This window comes from Condylura cristata, unplaced genomic scaffold (assembly GCF_000260355.1).
Source record: "Condylura cristata isolate star-nosed mole 26May11 unplaced genomic scaffold, ConCri1.0 scaffold00022, whole genome shotgun sequence".
NCBI lineage: Eukaryota > Metazoa > Chordata > Mammalia > Eulipotyphla > Talpidae > Condylura > Condylura cristata.
Window position 1 is genome coordinate 30717472 of NW_004567123.1, and position 19896 is coordinate 30737367.

At 49.0% G+C, this 19896-nt stretch overlaps 1 protein-coding gene across 1 annotated transcript in view; it reads right to left on the minus strand.

The window, feature by feature from the left end:
* Positions 1–2559: 2559 nt before the first annotated feature.
* Positions 2560–19896, minus strand: part of KCNB1 (potassium channel, voltage gated Shab related subfamily B, member 1) — an 87365-nt gene continuing 70028 nt past the window's right edge. Inside the window, exon 3 of the mRNA XM_004687466.2 lies at positions 2560–12818. Within this exon, the coding sequence (XP_004687523.1) occupies positions 10809–12818 (2010 nt within the window). The 3' untranslated portion in view covers positions 2560–10808. The remainder of the gene's footprint in view (positions 12819–19896) is intronic.

Below are 19896 nucleotides of genomic sequence, written 5' to 3' on the forward strand. Positions count from 1 at the left end.
TACACTGCTGAGGGGAGCAGCGGGCGGGTCAGGAGAGGTCTGCCGCGCCCTGTGGTCACCTCCGGGGCAGGCGGGGATCGAACTCATGCGGAAGTAGCTTTAGATTCTCAATGCTGTGCTTTAACCCACTGCGCCACCAGGGAGGGCCTCCACACCACTTGTTAAGGCAAAAGTCGGGGGTATCCCCGAAGGCTCAGCTGCCGGAGATTAGCAGTTATAGTGCTTGAGAGAAATTGCTGGAAGCTTACAACAAAAGCTGCTCGTGGTTAATACCTGATGACTTCCAAGTTATACTAAATGCAAAAAAAAAAAAAAAAAAAAAAAGCAAAGAAGGGTACAACCTGCGTTCCTCTCTGTGTAGGATAAAATAAATACAAGACAGCAACACACACACATGTAGACACAGGCACACTCATATATGTGTATGAATGTTGTGCAACCAACCTGGGCTGGGGAGGATCACTCTCAGTTCCAACTTTTCCAAAAGAGCTTTGGAGCCCTGGCATCATCGTCACAGGTTTTAATCGGCAACAGGGGGAGCCAGCCAGCAGGGAGACCGCAACGTGCGCAGCCCCGCCCCCAGGGGGCCTTTTAGCTCCTCCTTCCTAGGCACAGGTGTGAGCACTTGCAATGCGTGATAGCATGCAGCAGGTGCCATAATCTACCCACGCTCCCAAGCACCTCTGCATGAATACCATCAAGGCAGCAGGTGATAGCCATGAGACCAGTGGTGTCACGTGCCTGCTTATCCATTTATGCTACAATGGGTTTGCAGACCTTTCGCGCAAGGTTACATGGCATGTCAGGGTGCTGGCGTCCGGGGTGTGAGGCAAATTTCCCTTTTTCTGTATCTTTTGGATGTGGTACTTCTTCCAGCGGTTCTCCACCAGAGTTGGTTTTGTCCCCGCTGGGGACGACTGGTGATAACTAGAGAGGCGTTTGCAAGTTACAAGTGGGGTGAGAGTGCTCTTGGTGTTCAGTAGGTGGAGACCAGAGAAGCTGCCGAACATGGGGCCCAGGACGGCCCCATAGCGAAAACCACCTGACCGCAAATGTCAGGAATACTGGGGCTGAGAAACCCCAACGTATTGAAAATACAATCAGATTTTTAAAAGGATGGTCTTTCATTCTGAGACTATGTGGTGGTGGGGGGGTGGGGTTGGAGGTTTGACATATCCTTCTTTTACTAGGTGGCAGTGATGGCCTAGATGCTCCTCTGAACTGAACTAGAAATTCTCAAGTCTGGAAGCTGCTCTTTCCCTAAATGGGTTTAGAGATGTATTGGTTTTCAAATATGCTCACAAATTCTTTGGAATATCGTTGAAGAGGTGGTATTGCCCTCCACTGGAGAGTGAGCGAATGAACAGGCTTTGGGGGGCACGAAGGTGTCTCATTTCTGAGACTGGACACAGAAACATTGCTTCTTCCTTCCTCTCTGGCTCGGATCACTGATGTGGGGAAAGCTGGCTTCCTGTGACAATGGTGCAGAGGTTCACATGGTAGGAAACAGCTTTCTGAGCTGTGCTGGAGCTGGTCTCCCGCCTGGTTAAGTCTTCAGATGAATGCAGCTGAGGTCTCAATTCTTGATTGCAACCTCGCAACAAACCGTCAGCCAGAACCACCCGAAGGAAGGTGTTCAAGAACACTTGACCCACCCATGCGATGGGGCGATACATGTTCCAAGTTGCTAAACTTTGGGGTAGTTTGTTACTCAGCAGTAGATAACTGTACCAAAATAGATAATACCCAAACCAACAAGCCCCTGCAACCATGGCTGAGATCACAGATGGTTAGCTGATGGGCTACTGTGTGCCCAGAGAAGGGTCTCCTCTGGTTATGACAGGACTAAAAGCAAATTGGAAGTAGTTGCTAACATCTAACAGTTGAGCTATTCCTACAAATCCAGATTGCTGACTTCTCTTAAAGACTCTGTAGATCTGAGTCTACGCGTCTGTGTGACAATGGCCAGTTGGATAGCGGTGTGTTCTCCAGTTGGCTATACTCACACCACGCCCTTATGTCTCTTAATCGCCATCTTCATTTAGTCAATGTTATGCTACCTGCTTGACTCCTGCAGGCATTTGAGGTTATAACTTCTATCGGGAGACATTTTTATGAGCGCTATTAAAGTCATTATGGTATCAAAGACTCTCTAGGCATGGTTGACATGCAACTGAATGACCGGACTTTGACCCATGAACACAGCAAGGGTCGGGTTACCTCTGCTTGCATATCGGAGTGACAAGTCAGTTCTATTTTCATGCCTCTTCTCTTTTAGGCAAAGCTAGTGCTGACCCTCCAGGTTCCCAGGCTCCCAGATTCATCCTCTCTTACAGGTCTTCATGCCCCTACCTCCCTGTGCCCTCCAGAAAATAAAACAAACTCTACCAGGCTTGTTTTCTCCATACCTTTTTATTGAACTCTGCAGACTTCATTAAGGGACCATTTCCTTAGAAATTCTTAAACATTTGGACGTATTTTACAAGACAGGACAGCAGCTGGAGGTCACAATGTCATCTTATCACATGCATAAAAAGACACTCTTTTTTGTTTGTCTTCTGTGTGTGTGCATGTGTGTGTGTGTGCGTGCGTGTGTGTGTGTGTGTGTGTACACAATGCTCATTTTCACCTTTACAAGAAGGACTAGAGACATGAACTGACCAGAGGTGAACAGGACCCACGAATGTGACCCGAAGAAAAGAGTGACTAAGGACATTGGTCATTTATGGCTAATGTGATTGGCTTGGCCCCCGTCATGGGTGGGGCGATCAGAATGGCTTGGCTGGCAGAAAAGCCCCAACCTCACACTGTGGGCTCCTGGGAGAGACAGAGGACCTCAGCTCATAGGACTTGAGCGCATGCTACCACGGAGGGGACTGGGGCTCAGAAAAAAAGGAATGCCGAGGATTCTAAAAGCCAGAGGGCAGGCTGGCTCTGTTCCAGCTGGACTCCCACGGCTTAGGGAACGCGATCCAGCTTCACATGCCAGCTCCTGCATTCCTGCCCTAGCAGTTCCCAGACCAGGAGAAACCTTACTTCAGACCCTTGGCTTTGGCCACTGGAAAGCCACTTTGTGGTCTCCCCACGGGGTCCATGTGAGCTACACTGGAACATGAGGCTGAAAATGTAGGGTAGGAGAGTAGGAAGAAGGGCACCCCCAAAGCCCCCTGTAAGGGTAGCTTTGAGAAGGTGGTGGCCTTAGGGTGGACAAGTGTCAGATCTGGATGAGCTCTTGGGTCCAGAATGAGCCCAAGACAGCCTTGGCTGTTATAGGCTTCCGTGGGAGGGGTGCCCCATTTCCCCTCACTCTAATTACCCAGAACTCAGGCCTTGTAAGAACTAGTGAGCTCCCCTGTTCATTCACACATTCACTCATCCATTTCCTCACTCAGTGGTTAAACATTTGCAGTTACTCACTCAAAGCAACACAGGTTAGGCGAACGCGATGTGCCAAGGCATATGTACTGGGGGATAACCCTGAGTTTCTGGTACACTGACTAATGTTCCCAGCCCTTGACCTTGGTTAGGACTGGACAGCAAAGGGACCAGCTGCCAAGTCCAGCAGCTGCTGACCTTCCTCTTCCCCACCCACCATGTACCATGCCGGCTTAAAATGCCAAGCATGGCTAGAGAAAGCCCCAAACCCTGGTGAACACCCCTGGCTTCTTGGGGAAGCCCACATCCTTTGGGCGTCTTCTGTCTTTCCTGTTTCTCTCCAACCTGGAGTAGCTCAGGGGGGGCGGGGAGAACAGGCACCATGCACCACTGGTGAGAGCGACCAGAGCTGGGAGTTACCACCTTTCCCAGAATCGCCTCGTTAGGACAGTCACTGACTTGGGCTATTCCTGCAGGACAGACCATCGCAGGAAGATTTGGAAACTGGGTTTCTGTTTTGTTTTGGTGCTGGAGGAAGTCAGCTGCTCAGTCTCTCCATCCAAATCTATCATTGTAGTGAAACAACCTGCAATTGTCTGGACTTGGGGTCACTCTGAGGATAGTGTCACCTACTTCAAACCCACCAAACACTTTTGGGGGGACCATTAGAACCTATTTTGTCAAATGCTTCCCTTGGGGAATGCAGTGTCTAGGCCTACTCGGGAAGGAGCTGGAGATGTGGCCGAGGGGCCAGCATCTTCCTGGGGCAGCCAAAGCCTTGTTTTGCTATCAAACTCAGCCACCCCTCTTTGGGCTCTTCTGAACTTATTTCACTGGCTGGAGACTTACCAAGGTCTTGAGTGGGTTTCCTTTTTTATTTGCCAGAAAAAAAAGCCCTTTGGAAACAGTGCAATTTGCTAGTGCCCAGGCAGTTTGTTCATTAGGCAGCTGGCTTGTGAGGAAAAGGTAATTGTGTCTCTTGTACAGAAAGCATCGGGCCTGTGAGGGTACAGGGTCTGGCAGAAGGGCCGAAGCACCGTGAGATGGCCATCCAGAGACAGGAAGGCTCCTTGGCTGGCCTGGGGGAGGGTGACATGCGCCTCATCCCACCCAGTGTGGCTCCTGCTAGGACATAAGGGGTGGGTTTATTAGGTGGTCAAAGGTCCATTTAAAGTGTTCAGGATGAGGGACAGATGGAGAGGGGTGTCTGCAGCCAGCTTCCTCTATGACACCCCCTCTGAACACTCCAGATCTTAGAATTTGAGTTCCTGTTAACTATGTCCCTGCCTTTGCTTCAGGGGCTTACATCTGTGCCTAGATGTTCAACATACACGCACGCACACACACACAGACACACCACAACAGAATGAGCGAGACCATGAGAGGATTTCCCTGGTTGTTAGTCCAGCTGTATGCAAAGCCAAGCTTCCTCTGTAACGTCCACTTCCTACACCTCCAGTCTCTCTCTACATACCAGGGGTGCCAGCCAGGGAGCCTGTTACTAACATGGCAGCACGTTCCATGGCAAGGCGGGCCCCCTCAGAAGTGCTTCCTTACTTTGTGCTGAAATGGACTCTCTACTTGTCTCACATGAAAAAGCTTCCTGAAACTTGCAGGCAGCTGGTTTCTTCTGCATGTGAACTGCCCCCACTCCACCCCATTGTGGGTGGCTTCATATCTTTGCAAGGAAGAATGGAGAGTTAGGGAAAAGGTGAGAGGTGGTGTAAAGAACAGAGCTCCTTCAAAATCTGCTTCTTCAGGTTGGCAATTTGGGGCTTTCAGGAGAAATTCCAGGTGAAGATTGTATCGGAGGGAGTGGATAGAAACCCAAACGATACATTCTTTCTAGATAAAAACAGACACAGACAAGCAAGGGCGTTTGCTAATCTGGGCAGCAGACCTCGCAAGTTACTGGGAGACAATTTTTCATGTTGTTCTTGTGCAAAAGTTAAATTAAAAAAATCTTGCTTGTTTTTGGCTCTGCTTCAACCAGATTACCAGGAATTTGGGGGTGGGAGAAATAGGATTGGGGTCTTGGTTCTGAATAATAAATTCATACTTGGGTTGGTTTCCTCCTGGGGTGGATCCATGGGGACGGTTCATTGCCATCTGGGGGTTCACACTTAGTGCCTGTGTTTGACCTGGACAGAAGCCAGAGCTCTGACACTGACAGGGAGGCAGAGGAGATCAAACCCCTAAGTGAGTGCAAGCAGGAGGTTGTCTGGCCTATCTTCCCCCTCCTGCATGAGTTGATGGATGGAGACTCCCTTTCTGCTGAGATCCTGCTCCACGAGGTCTCCTCTGCCCATCCAAGGCTGGAAAATGCCTGCTGGAATTAATTATCAGGACGGTCCAGACACCCCCTGAGGCCAGGAGTGGTGGAAGCTGGAAACGTCCTGCAGCCCCTGCGTGCGTCTCTATTTGCACAGGGCTTTGGTGAGGTTGTTGGAAATGGACCGAAATGAGGAATGGATGAAAAGTTGATGAGATCTGAGGTCAGCATGTTCTACCAGGTTTGCAAGAACTTGAAGTGCTCCGGATTTCAGGGTCAGTTGGTGTCACAGGGCGGTGGCTGCTGGGCCAGCAGAGAGCGGCTCGGGTGTGTTTCAGACCTCCGAAATGCAGGCCTGGGGTGGGGGTGGGGGGGTGGCGTTTGCTTCCATGGTTTTGAGATCTCTGGGGATGAGAAAAGTCAGCCCCCTACAGGCCAAGGGAGGTGTAGGGGAGGCACTGAGCAGGCCCCGTGCTAACCTGATTTCCAGAGCCCATGCCGCTGGTCCCGCTCCTGCATCTGAGCCCTGGATACTTAGAGCAACAAACAGGAGAAACACACAAACGGAACAAGCAAGGGGACAGTGTCAGCAGATGCTAGGCCGAGGGTCAGCAAACAGCTGCCCGCGGGAGGCAAACCCCCAAGTTTTCCCCATGTCCTGAATATCAGAATCAAAAGCAAGAGGAGAAAAACCAGCTCAAGGGGCGATAGGAAAAAATGAAAAGGACCAGACTGGATCAGCTATGAGCATGACCAACAATAAAACTCCTAAGATGTTATTCTGTATTACAAAAGAAGAAATTAGACTCAATGCCCTATTATAAATTTGCTAAAAATACATAGATTTATATTGTATCTAAACAGAAAAATAGACTATTCTGAGATGCGTGGATATCATGTGACATAGTCACGCATCTGATAGTTCTAGAGCCAGAAAAATGGCAACAGAAAATGCAGAGGTAACTCTTATTTCTGGGTGTCGTCAGGGCTGGTTTGGGTCCCCCTGGCTGAGTGAACGCATTCGGATGCTGTCATGTAAATAGTGAGAGGCGAGGAAGCCTCAGCTCAGGGCTGAAGGGTCTCGGCTGGCCTGTTAGGGGGCTCCGAAGAGCCCCTTCCGCTCTCCTGCCAACTTCGAAGCCACAGAAAGTCCTTTTCCAGAGAGCGGGTCTGGAAGCGTGTGAGCATGCGCTCATTCAATTCCAAGTTATGTGACTGGAGGCTGCAGTCGGGGTTCTACTACTTAGGACACGTTGACAGAGAAAGAAGGAAACTATGAGATAGAGACCTGGCTTTAGCGACCCTTGTCTGTGGTGAACTTAAATCTTTCCGTGTCCAGACACTCCAGCCATGACTTCGAACAAGACAGAAATAAACGCTGGATAGCAAACATCAATGTCGCATCACTGACTTACAGAAGAGAATACTGTTTTGTTTCTTCTCCTTAGAAGTGTGGATCCGAAGAGGAGAGAGGGCAGGGATGAGGCTGCAGTTACAGAGACGCAATGGAGGAGAAGCTGAGTCGGTGTGAAGACGTCGGTGTCGTCAGCGGTCTCCAGGGCTGGGTGGGCTGTGCAGAGCGGCCTCCTCAGGGTTTTGCTCTTTCCCCCTGCTGCTGCTTCTTTCTTGACCCCCGATGCTTTTAGGAAGGGGCTTCATGGGCACAAATGTGCTCTCCTCTTTCATCTTTCCCCAGGAAGTGTGCTTAAGATCTTAAGATAAAATCCCTAACGAAGGCACTGAGAAGTCGACTGAACCGAAGCCCTGTGGTTTTTTCCTTCACCCCAAGATGAAAGGGTGGAGACAGTGTCTTTCCACAGTGTGCCCACCTCTCTCTGCTGCTCACACTCTCTGCCTTGTGGTCAGAATACAGAAGTCCCCCGGCTCCTTGTCCTTTCTGGTAATAGCGGGACTTGAACTCAGGTCGGGCCCAAGGAGCTTCACTGGATTCGTCCCAGGGACGGAGCGTGACTCTGCCACTAACGTCCCCTTCTGTTTCTTTGGGTGGACTTGTGTTTTTTTTCTGCTTTCGCTGGTTCAGGAATGGGTGGGCCATGGACTACCAAGTTAAAGCAGCATTTGCCTCCAAACTGTGGCTTTCTTCTTCTTCTTCTTCTTCTTCAGCTTCAAGCTTAGCGTCTCGGGGAGACTCTCGGGGAGATGTCCCCGGAACATGTCCAGGAAGGGCGTTTACATGGTAAAGATCTGGGTAGGTTCCTTTTTGGCAGGTGGGGGCCTGGGAAAATTTAGAATATTCTGTTTGGAAGGGGCACAGAGTAAAAGCTATTTTCCCATGACACATACACAAGTAAAAGAAGAAGCCGAAACAAAACACGACACTTTCGAAGCATAGTATATGCTGAGTTTCAATTATTCTGTTTCTATAAGAACTCTATAGGACTCTGGCTATTAAGCCTGAAAGGTAGGTTCTCAATGATACTTCTGAATTCGTCCTTCAAAAGTGACTCAGTGAAATGCTACTTTAAGGTCAGACAAAAATACATGAGGACTGAAGGGCGAGGTCCCATGACCACACAAGGCAGAAAGGGCCTTTGGTTACAAGGAGAGTTGCACCAATTGGTTATTGTTTAAACAAAAGAAAGAAAGAACGAACGAAATCATTTCCAATCTGTACACTTCTTGTCTGCTTCAACCAACAAATGAAATGCTTCGATTTGAAGAAGGGGTGGTGAGTTCCTTCTTAATAGATATGGCTATATTTAAACATGTTCACTTTCCTGATATGTAAAATAGACTATATTATTATTATTATTAATTTTTACAGATAGCGTCAGCTCTAAAAATATCTGAATTGGAAATCACAACTATTGACTTTTATCAAAAAGCATTTGTTTTCCCTGAATTGTCACATTTGTGCTGATGGTGGATGGAAATGGTGATGAAAACGAATGAGACACAGGAGCGGCCTGGGAAGAACTGACTCCTGGCCACTCCTCGTGGACCCCGGCCTGGGCTGTGTGCTCAGCCAAGTGCCCAGAGGTGCTGCTGTTCCCTCTCGGGTGCCACTCAGCCAGGATGACCTCACGCTGTTCCTGCCTCCTAAGTCCCTTTGCATTTGCCATGAGAGAGTGACCTGAAGATCCCTCCAAAGAATTGACCTACTTGGCGCTCATGTCGCCCTCGGTGGGATCTGAGATCCTGCGTGACACTGACAAGCAGGATGAAGAGGACGGGTAGGCAGCAGAGCATTGGAAGGGGGTGGAAGGACTCCCGTCATCACACCCGTGACAGCTGGCCCAGCCTCTTGCCACGGGACGAGGGTGGGCAGAGTGACTTGGTGATAATCATGAACCTACTGGTGGTGGCACTAACAGGCAGACCGACAACATATGGGATGAAGAACAGGCGAATCCAACCATGTTTTGTTCCGTCAGGCACACATATGCCTGTCACTGTCGAGGATCAACACGTCTACACTACCGTCCTCGGGACATCCTCCATCAACATTGTATTAAGAGAATGACTTCGTTCCATTGTGCTAAAGACAGGCAGATCAAGAATGTGCCAGCTCTACTGACAGATGAGCCCACAGCACAGCCTCGGGCTCACCAGTGGCTCAACCCGAAGTCACTCAACTGGGGATTGTGCCGCTGGACTGAAATCAGGCAGCCCAACACCAGTCACCACGCTCGGATGGGAGGACCAACGCTCGCACCACTCATGATGCACACGGATACTTATTGCTTTTGTCTGTACTGGCTGCATTGATGGCTGCAGAAAGGAGAGCTGAGCTTGCAGTACAGACAGTGACACTGAACACACACCAACAGCTGGTTGACAAGAAAGAGAACAGTAAAACACCCAACCGTCTACTGCAGTCTGCTGAGATGTTCCTGTACACGGGACTGTATGAGCGGCCCCCTTCAAGGGCCAGGTACTCTTCCTGATGCAAGGGGCTTACGGGAAGCTTCACGGGGCAGGGAAGGAGACTCTGAATGGCGGGCAGCGATACAGCAAAGCATCCCCACGTGGCCCACACGGGCACACAGCGACCACCTATCTGCAGCTCCAACGAGTGGCCCCCGGGAAATAGAGCTTGTTTTAAAGTGCAAGATGTTGACACTGTCCCTGGTAGAACCTATTTTGAAAAACATAAAGTGCTTTTTTATTTTTACTTTTTGTTTAAACTTGAATACCACAGAAACAAAAAAGAATTTCTATTATAGTAGATGCTTTCCCTGCCACCGCAGGCAGTGTTCAAAAGTCTGAACTGGGCATTGCCGTTGGGGATTTCTTTTCTCCTTTTGTTTTTGCAGGTAAAAATAAATCGGATTTTATTCTGTTCTTCAGGAACATACAGTCTCTTTGAATAAGCTATATCTTTTGCATATTTGACACTTGCATATCTTTTGAGTCTACACTAGCGATGTACAGAAAGTGTCTTCCTCCTACAGTCCTAAAACAGTGCTCAGAATTCATACTGCCTGCGGAGTGCCCACCTTCTGAACCCTGCCCAGATTGCCAGGGGGCAATTTGAATCGAGAACACGTGGTGCAACTCACCCTGGTGATATCTCAAAATAAAATCTCTGCAACCACGGAATACTGAAGTCAATGAAGACATTTGAGCAATAAGGGCTGTGAACTGGGATCGTGGCTTATGGCGTAAAAATTTCCCCAAGACGCAAGTGTTCCCTGGAGCCATCCGATAGTGGGTTCAACCCAGGAGGTGATGGGTAAGAGTTCCTAGAGGCATCCAGGCAACACTCAATACCGATCGGTCAACCCACACTTTCAACCCAGCCATTTGTTCCTGTGTCTTTCTCCAGCTGAAGCCAGAAGGGGTGGAGACGTTACCCACTGAGCCTGTGGTGGCGAGCCATGAGAAAAGAATGGGGTGCAGGTGGTTATGTGTAGCATGTGGTAGTGGTGGCTGGGAGTCCTACTCGGGTCATCTCCCAAGGAGGGCAGTAGAGTTGTTACAAGGAGGCGCCATATCCGGTGATTTGGCCAACTTCATTCTGGTGGACCTGTCCTGGCTCTCAAGGTTTTGGGGAGCCTTCTTTGGAGTCTCTCTCCTTTCTGGGGGCTTGGCAGAGCCTTTCTGTTTCAGAGTTCATGCAGAAAAGCTCTGTGGCAGGTGAGCTGAACAGCATTCCTCGCTGGACCTCGCCACGAGTCTCTCCACCATGTCGGGGAGCTCAGATGCCCTGATCTCGTGTGCTTCCATGGGCTCCTCCCCCCGGCAACACACGGACATCGGGGGAGATGTGGTTCTCGAGTTTGCACTTTTCCTGCCCACTGGGGCCTTTTCCAGTCAATGCTTCTGTCGAATAAATACAGTTCTGCCTTAAGAACTTAGGGGAGGTGGGCAAGGGGGAACTTTCAAAGTGGTTCTTCTCTGATCTTGTCCCAACGGTGAACTTGGGACTGGCACTCCCATGGAGGCTCTTGGGAGGGCTGGAGTCCACACTATAGAGCACCTGCCCCTCGTCATCTGTGTCCGCGTCAATGTACTGGTGGATACCTGCTTCGAAGTTGAACGCTATTGCTGTGTGTTTCTCAGGTGACCGGGGGGGTGTCCTAGCACTTGCTGTGGTATAGATGGAGGATTCTGGGCTCAGCACAGGCCTATCCAAGAGTGTGGCACACTCCAGTCCAGCAACAGCAGCTGCAGCACCCCCCCGGTTCCTAAGAGGGTCGTGGTACATCCCCAGAACGGGGACCAGTGGGCTGGGATCACCCTCCATGAAATTGACTTTAAGTGCACGGAGCTTCAAGGGGTTGTTAGTCTTCATCGAACTCTTGGGGCTCTCGATGAGGAAAGCAGAGTGATGACTGGTCTCGGGGATGGGGTTGGCCTCCACGAACCGACCACCACTGGTGCCCAGAGCTCCCTGCCAGCCTACCTCTGGGGCCATCCTGCTCCCAGTCTTGCTGGGCAGGGATGCCAGAGGGCTATGGGAGAATTTGGTGCCTTCAGGAAAGTCTGTGGCGCAGCTGATGAAGCTGTCGATGCTCGACATGCTCCGCATGTCAATGACCCCTTCTGTGCGAGCGGGCAGAGGGGCGATGGGGCTGGGGATGCTGTCCATTTCAAGTTCTTCCTTTGGTTTGCTCTGTGTTGCTGACTCCTTGGTATTGAGGATGGGTTGAGATTGGGTCTTGGCCATCTTATTGTACATGTCTTCCAGCTGCTGGACATTTAGGTGCTGAGGACTGGAAGATGATCTGGCCTTCTCAGGGGATCCTTGCTCCTTGGTTTCAAACGACTTACTTGAGCTTGTTTCCGACAGTGTCCTCTTTGTCCATTTCCATTTGTTGGGAGACAAGTGGTTATCCTGCACTTTTTCCTTCTTACCCATATTGTCTCCATTTTTCTCCACCACAATGTCCATCATTTCGATGCTTCGGGCAAAAGCATCCTTCATATTCATGGATACGATGCTACCATTTCTCTTGGCTCTCTCCAGTGCCTCCCTCCGCTTGATTGCTTTTTCTTGCCTCTTCTGCTCCTTGTAGAACTCAGAGAAGTTATTGACAATGATGGGGATGGGAAGAGCAATCACCAGGACCCCTGCAATGCAGCAGAGTCCCCCCACAATTTTCCCTAAGAGAGTCTTGGGGTAGATGTCTCCATACCCAACGGTTGTCATGGTGATGGTGGCCCACCAGAAAGAGGCTGGAATGCTTTTGAACTTGGTGTCATCCTCATCTTTCTCAGCAAAGAAGACAAGGCTGGAGAAGATCATGATGCCCATGGCGAGGAAGAGGATGAGCAAGCCTAGTTCATTGTAACTCCTCCGTAGGGTGAAGCCCAAGGACTGGAGGCCAGTAGAGTGGCGTGCTAGCTTAAGGATGCGGAGAATACGCATGATGCGGAAGATCTGGACCACACGGCGAACATTCTGGAACTGCAGCACACTCTTGTTGGATTCAGTGAGGAAGATGGTAACATAGTATGGTAGGATGGCCAACAAGTCAATGGCATTGAGCGGGCCCTTGAAGAACTTCCATTTCTTGGGTGAGGAGAGGAATCGCAGCAGGTACTCCATGGTGAACCAGGCAATGCATACAGCCTCCACGTGGGCGAGCTGGGGGTTGTCTGTGGTCTGGCCAAACTCGTCCAGGCTCTGTAGCTCAGGCAGCGTGTTGAGTGACAGAGCAATGGTGGAGAGGACGATAAACATGATGGAAATTATGGCAAGGATCTGTGAGGAAAAGAGAGTGGAATTTAGTTTTCAGTCACCAAACGGATGATCATCTTTTTTTTTTTTAATTGTATTTAAAAATTTTTTTTACATCATTCTTCATTTTGTGCATTTTTTCATCTCAGTGTGGATGATCATCTTAGTACTGTGGGTCTACGGGATGTCCCTCAAGATATGAGAACATTTTCACATCTCACCAGCCACTTGATGACTAGATGTTTGAGCTAAAAAAAAATCACTTAAAATCCATTTATTGTACAGAGGTGGAAGCAGAGGCTGAAAGGATTGAAATGATTTAAAGCTAATCACCTAGTTCAGGAGTTTGTAAACTAGATAGTATTTTAGACTTTGAAGCCCATAAATTCTTTGTGGCAACCAGTTAGTTGCAGCTGTGGCATGATGTGGCCTTGATAAAACACGAGTAAAAAGGTATAACTGTGTTCCAATAAAATTTTTCTTATAAAATAGGCAGCTCACTGAAATTGCCCTGTGAGCAATTGTTTGCCAACTCGTAACATTACACGTGCGATACTGTTTTCCAGAAGATGATACTCATGATCATAAAAATCACTACCGCTTAGGCAGGGATTATTCTTAGTATGTTCTTTATCTTTTTTTATTATTATTATTTTATTTTTTTATTATTACAAAAGTTTATTTTTATATCATTTTGTATATATTTTTTCCCATCTCAATTGTAATTGTTCTTTATCTTTTAAAAATTATTTACTTATGCATATAAGAACTGGGGTGTAGGCCAGAGGTACAGGGTGGGAGGGACGGAGAGGGTTCACCAGAGATAGAGTGGGGAGCAGAACAGGCAGACTGACTGAAATACATTGCTGAGAGGAGCAGCGGGCAGGACAGGAGAGCTTGCTGTGCCATCTTCTACCGGGGAGGCACTGTGCTAGGCTAGAGATGCCACAGACAGTAAAGAGTGTGGTGTCGCTCTCGACCAGCTCAGAAGATGAAAAGAAGAATCTGATGATCCAGGTTTCCCCCCATCTGGATTGTTCTACCAGCTTGATTTTTTCCTATCATCATATCTCTAAAAAAAAAAAAGGACTTCTGAGATTTGTTTTCTTGATTTTATGTGCACTGGAAAACAGGAATGTTGTTCATGTTTTGTAAGGTAATCTAATACGAACAAAATTGGATCTAATTTATGTTTTAGTGTTTTAGGCACCATAATCAAAGACCCACCCAAGGTCTCTTGAACCCACCACCCAGGTTGGGAAACAGGACATAATGATAACTCTGGTGCAGCCTGTGAGTTCCTCAGCCAGAAAGAGCTGAAACTATTTTGCATCTCTTTGCTTGGTTCTTAATGAGATCGTGCACTCTCTAAACAAATGATTGTTTCCTTCTGCCCCACATGCACATCATGTAGTGAATGTTCGCTCTTTCCCTCCTGTTCCACTTTCCTTAATAGAACCACCCCCCAAAGCAGAAAACCCATTCACCTTCTTTGTTTTATTTTAGCCTTATCCTAGGGAAGAATACTTGTAAAAACTGCTGGTGTTGCTTGCTAGGGACACACATATTAAATATTCATTAAGATAAACAGCATTTTTGGGGACTGAACATGGTGGTATACTTGGGAGCTCCCATAGGAGGGTCAGGAGTGTTCCTAGAGGGGGATCTATTTTCTGGGTGACTATAACGGGGGTGATTTTGAGGCCCAGGTGAATATATGCAGAAATTTCTGGTTGTCACAGTTGGAGGTGGGGTGTTTGCCACTGGTGTGTGGTAGTGGAGAGGCCACGGATGTTGCTAAACATTCCACAATACCCAGGACAGCCCCTGCAGTGAATGCCTAGCCCACATGTCAATAACACCCAGCTTGGCTGCCGGGATACAGCCACAGTCAGCGCGTCTGATGTTGCAGAAGAGAAGGAAAGGAGATTGCACACGCAGCACCACTAGCCAGCCGGTGGCACAGGCAGGTGTGACTTTATGACCCAGGCCACCACACTGATCCCCATCCCTGCTCCAGTCTGCCTGAGAAGAGGAGGTTGTTGGGGAGGCTGTTCCTTTAAGAACGGGCATTCCCATTCTCCCAGAGGCTGGCAGGGGAAGCCTGCTCCAGTTTCTAACCCGGACAACTCCAGGGAAGGCCCACATAATTGATGTTCTGCCAACAGACCCATGAATAATGCACCCTGCTATTGTACGGATTTGGGGCCTGTTATCCTAAGGCGGGTGTCCCTTTGTACCCGAGGATGTGCCTTTCTCCCCTCCTCTCAGCCCATGGATGACAGAGGCCCCCCTGGACCTGACGGGTGGGAGTCTGCAGTTCAGGACTAGTGTTGGGGGGGCTGGAGCTCAGTCCCTCTTCTCCCCAGGGTGTTGCTGTCAAATAGGGAGAGGGCCTAGCTGCGGGAGGGACGTGGGTTCTGCTCACAGAGCCGTGTCCTCCTCCAGAGCAGGGGGCCTAAGAGTCAGGGCCCTGTTTCCTGGCCGGGGAAATGTCCTGAGCTGACCCCCCGCCCCGTGCCTCAGTTTCCTCATCTGCAATTTTGGGGGGAGGTTTGGTCATTGCATTGCAGGGTTGCAGAGAGAATTTCGTGAGCTCACTAAAGGCCTGGGGACATCTTTTACTGCTTTCTGTTCCTCCATGGCCTCACACGAACTGCGGTTTTGGGTTTGGCTTGGACATGAGTCTCCCTGATATTCCTCCTGGCCCTGCGGCCTGGGGACAAATCACTCCCGCTGAGTTTCCATGATTTTATCTCTAAATTGGGGGTGAAAGTATTTCATTAGTAAATTATCATTTGGCGACTTCTTGCCACTCCCACCTCCAGCCCCAGACTGTTTGTTTTTGGAGGATCAGGGCCAGCTCTGGCCCCCACTGGCCAGCAGAGGCAGCAGGGATCTTCTAAACAGTTTTGAGCCCCAGTGAACAGTGTTGATTTGGTGTCTGGGATGCCCGAGGGTGGGGCACCAGTCAACACCCTGAGATCTCTTGGCCTGAGCTCAGGTCCCCAACAGCGTCCCTGTTTTTCCAACTTCCTCGGCTCTAAGTCCAGCTGGGTGTGGGCAGGATTCCAGGAGCCTGGGGAACAGAGCGGGAGCCAGACCAGAGCTTGGTGTTGTCTCATTTCCTTCCCAGCGAGGAGGTTCTGGATCCTGGAGTCCACCAATTTGGGGAGGAGTCTTTGGTCCTCCTGGAGAAGAGGGGCGTCTCCTCTGACAGTTGGGGGAGCCCAGAGTAAGACTTAGGGGTGCTGGAGCCAAGTTCTCCTCATTCTAATTGCTGGCTCTGGTGGCTGTCACAGGACGGCCGCTGTTGGTTCCAGCACCCAGTGTTCTTCATCCCCTGGGCACACTCTTGGGTCGCCCATGAAGGCGGAAGAAGCATATGACATCCAGGCAGGAGGGGCCCAAGCTCTGTTCTGGAATGATGGGGAGACTCAAGCAGAGAGGGATGGCCCTTGTCCACAGTCACACAGCCCGCGAGGACGACTGGCTAGCCACTCTGGGAAGCTGAGCACTATACTTGGTGTCTGGGACTCGCAAACTTGCTTCTCACGCAGGCACTTCCACGCAGCGTTAGTCACAATGACTGAAAAGTGGACCAGATCCAAATGTCCATCAGCTGATGATGGATAAACAAGTTGTGGTCTAGTCATACAATGGAATATGATTCATGCAGAGAAAGGGAAAAATTACCCATATTACCATGTGGATGAATCTTGACGACATGGTGCTAAGTGAAAGAAGTCACGTGTAAAAGGTCACGTGTCTATTATTCCACTTGCGAGAATTGTCTAGATAAGACAGAGGCAGAAGGCAGATGAGTGGTTTCCAGGGTGGGCATAGGGATTCAGTTAATGGGCACGAGGGATCTCCCTGGAATGATGAAATATTCTCAGACTGAGCTAGGATATGATTGTACAACATGTCAAATCACTGATTGCATACTGGAAATAGATAAGTCATATGATATGTAGCATAAACCTCACTAAAGCTATAGAAAAAGTTACTTTCCATAAAGGGTATCCTCTTGCCTTTAATCCTCACAACCACACTAACAGGTCAGGAGAGAAGCTGAAATCTGAGTAAACCCAGCCCAGCTGGAAAGCCTGCAATGGTCCTGGATCCAATTCCTTTGCACGTGGTTGGCATCTTTTTATTGGGCAGTTACTAAGAGCTATTCTAGTTACTGGAGATGCAGCATAAGAAAGATAATGTCCCTAGTGTCGAGGAAATGGTAAGAAGAGGCAGACAAACTAGTAAGCAAGAGGATGTCACATAAGTTACTGAGAACAATCCAGGGGATCAGCATAGAGGCACTGGGATGTCCACACGGGGTTAAGGGGTCAGGGGATGTACTCTCAGGAGCTGTCCTGGTGATGACACTTAAAGATGAGAATGTCATTGAAGCTCTGAGCATTCCAGGAAGAAGCCATGCATGTGCAAAGGCCCTGAGGTAGAGTGAACTTGGTATATTAAGGAATAAGAAGGAGCTTAGCACGATTGGCTGGAGGGAGAAAGGAGCAAAGAGGAGGAGATGAACCCGCAGAGATCAGAGATGGAAGGACCTGATGAAGCACGACAGGAAGTTTGGGTTTTGTATCGAGACCACCTTCCTTCTCTCGACCGCTCTCTCCACTTCTCATTGCATATTCCTTATTGAGTCTTGCCAAAACTACGTACAGTTCCCCAGCCTACCCCCGTGGTGACTCTGTTTCCAGATTCTTGCTATTCCCTCTGCCTGCAGGGTGCTTCCTTTCTCACTTCTCCTGGCTGCTGATTCCTACTGCCTGTCTGGACCTCCGCTCAGCAGCCCCACGAGCCCTCTCTGACCCACAGCTCTGGGTTGGGGCATGCCCTGGATGCCCTTCAGCTTCTCCCACCACAGCTATGATCGTACCAAACTGGAAATTTTTCCTCTCTAAGTCTGCAATGGCATATCAGCCCTTGAGGGTCTGGGCTAGGTCCGTCTTGTTCACCAGTTGTATCCCTAGATGCAGGAACAATTCCTGACACAGACCAGATGCGCCCTAAATGGATGACCCATCAATGAACAAGTAAATGAATGAAACCGAGGCTCCAACGACAAAGTGACTTTTCTAGGGTTGCACAACTTGGAAGCAATAGATCTGCGACTCCATTTCAGGTGTGTGAGACTCTCCAGTTGCCACACTCAAGGATGTAGCTGGAAGTGGTTTCTGAACCAGCAAGCCTTTTGCTCCTTTTATGGCACTTCCGCTTCCCCCAGCTTTAAGGAGGGATTAAAGCTGGGGAGTTTTAATTAGAAGGGTCACTGGTTCAGATCCGATTAAGGGAATTGGGGACAGGCGAATTGTTTTTCTCCCTCCCCTATAGGTGCCGCAACCCCCCAGGATTGTTAAAGAAATTGGAGCCCGGTGCCTGTAGCGGACGCTTCTGGGCACAGACAGGAATGCAGGGAACCCATGCTTGGACAGCAAAGGATGAAGACAGAGGTTTTCACCAGGGGAGGGTACCAAGGGGGCAGATCTTTGGAAACGGGGAGCAGACAATGCTGGGGGTATTAGGCAATATAAACTGGAGGTCTCAGGGCTGAACATCTTATTTTTACATATTTGTCCAAGTTTCAAGATTGGGAGATTTCACATAAAAGTCCAGATGCTCAGATTCTCTTGGAAACACAGACGATGTGTCTATACTAAGCCTTCATTCCTGAGGGCCGAAGGAGTACCTTCGTTTTAGATAGGGCACCGCCTCCCCAGTTAGCCATCAGCTCCTCACTGCCTTGCATACCTGTGTTTGCAATGCTGCACCCATCTGCCGATGCTCTACTGAAGACTCACGGACCTGCTTCTGCATTTGAAGAACTTTCCAGATAAGATCTGCATCTAACTGCACAAGCCGGAATCCAGGGGTCACTCTTGCCACACTCTGTCCCATTCTTGGCCCTAGACCCAATCCATCACCATGTTTTGTCAATTCTGGGCTCACAAACAGCTTTGGATCTTTCTCTACTGCAAGCGATCAGCCTGCCCCAAGTCACCTGCTATTGGACCACACAAACAAACCTCTTTCTGGTCTCTCTAAAGTCACTCTAGTTCACTGTGGCAAAGACTACATCTACTTTTCCCTTTCTTTTTATAATAGAGTTTCAGCTGGACACACTACCCCTGGGAATAAAGACTACATCTCCCAGCTTCCCTTGCAATTAGATGTGGCCATGTGACTAAGCCTGGCCAATGGAATGTGAGCAGAAATGAGGCTTTTCCTTTCTTCTCTTCCTCCTTCTTGTTGGCTGGAAGGAAGATGTGATGTACAGAGCTGAGTGACTGCCCTGAATCCCAGACTTAACTGACCATTTGCTAACTCCTGGCCTACCTCATAATTTTTACCTTGCTTAAGCCTGCATTTTGGGGTCTTTTTATAGTTGTTAGTTAAGAGCTGCCTAACTCTCTAGTCTCATCTTGTTCCTCATTCCCCTTTGTTCTCTCTTCTCAGACACAGTAACTTTCCATATGTTCCTTCTAGTCTCCATCATCCTTTTTGACAAAGAACCTTTGCACATGCTATTTCTTTTGCCTGGAATGCATTTCCCTCCATTATGTCTGGTTAACTCCTACTTAACCTTCTTTGTCAGCTCAGCTATCCCTGGTCAAATCACATCATCCTACCACATCAATGTTTTCATAATGCTCCAAGTTGGAATTTTGCAATTATATTCACCTCTGTCGCATGTAAGCAACTTGAGGGCAGGGGTTGTTTATTCTCAACCTTTAATCCTCAGAGCACATAGTAGGTGCTCAATAAATATTTGAGGCATAAAGGCTCTCATTTTGTCCCAATAATAACCTGCATGTTGTGCTGTACCCCTCCCCACTTTATAACTGGGAAAACCGAGGCTTGAAAAAGACAATATCTGGCCCTCTTTGGTGGTGCAATGGGTTAGGACACAGCACTGCAAGATAGCCACAGCCGCTTCAGTGTGAGTTTAATCCCTAGCCCTGGAGCTGACCCACATAGCACATCAGACCTCACCTGACCCGCCCGCTGCTCCCCTCAGCAGTGTACTTTGTCAGTCGGCCTGTTCTGCTTCTCACTCTTGTCTCTGGTAAATCCTATCATT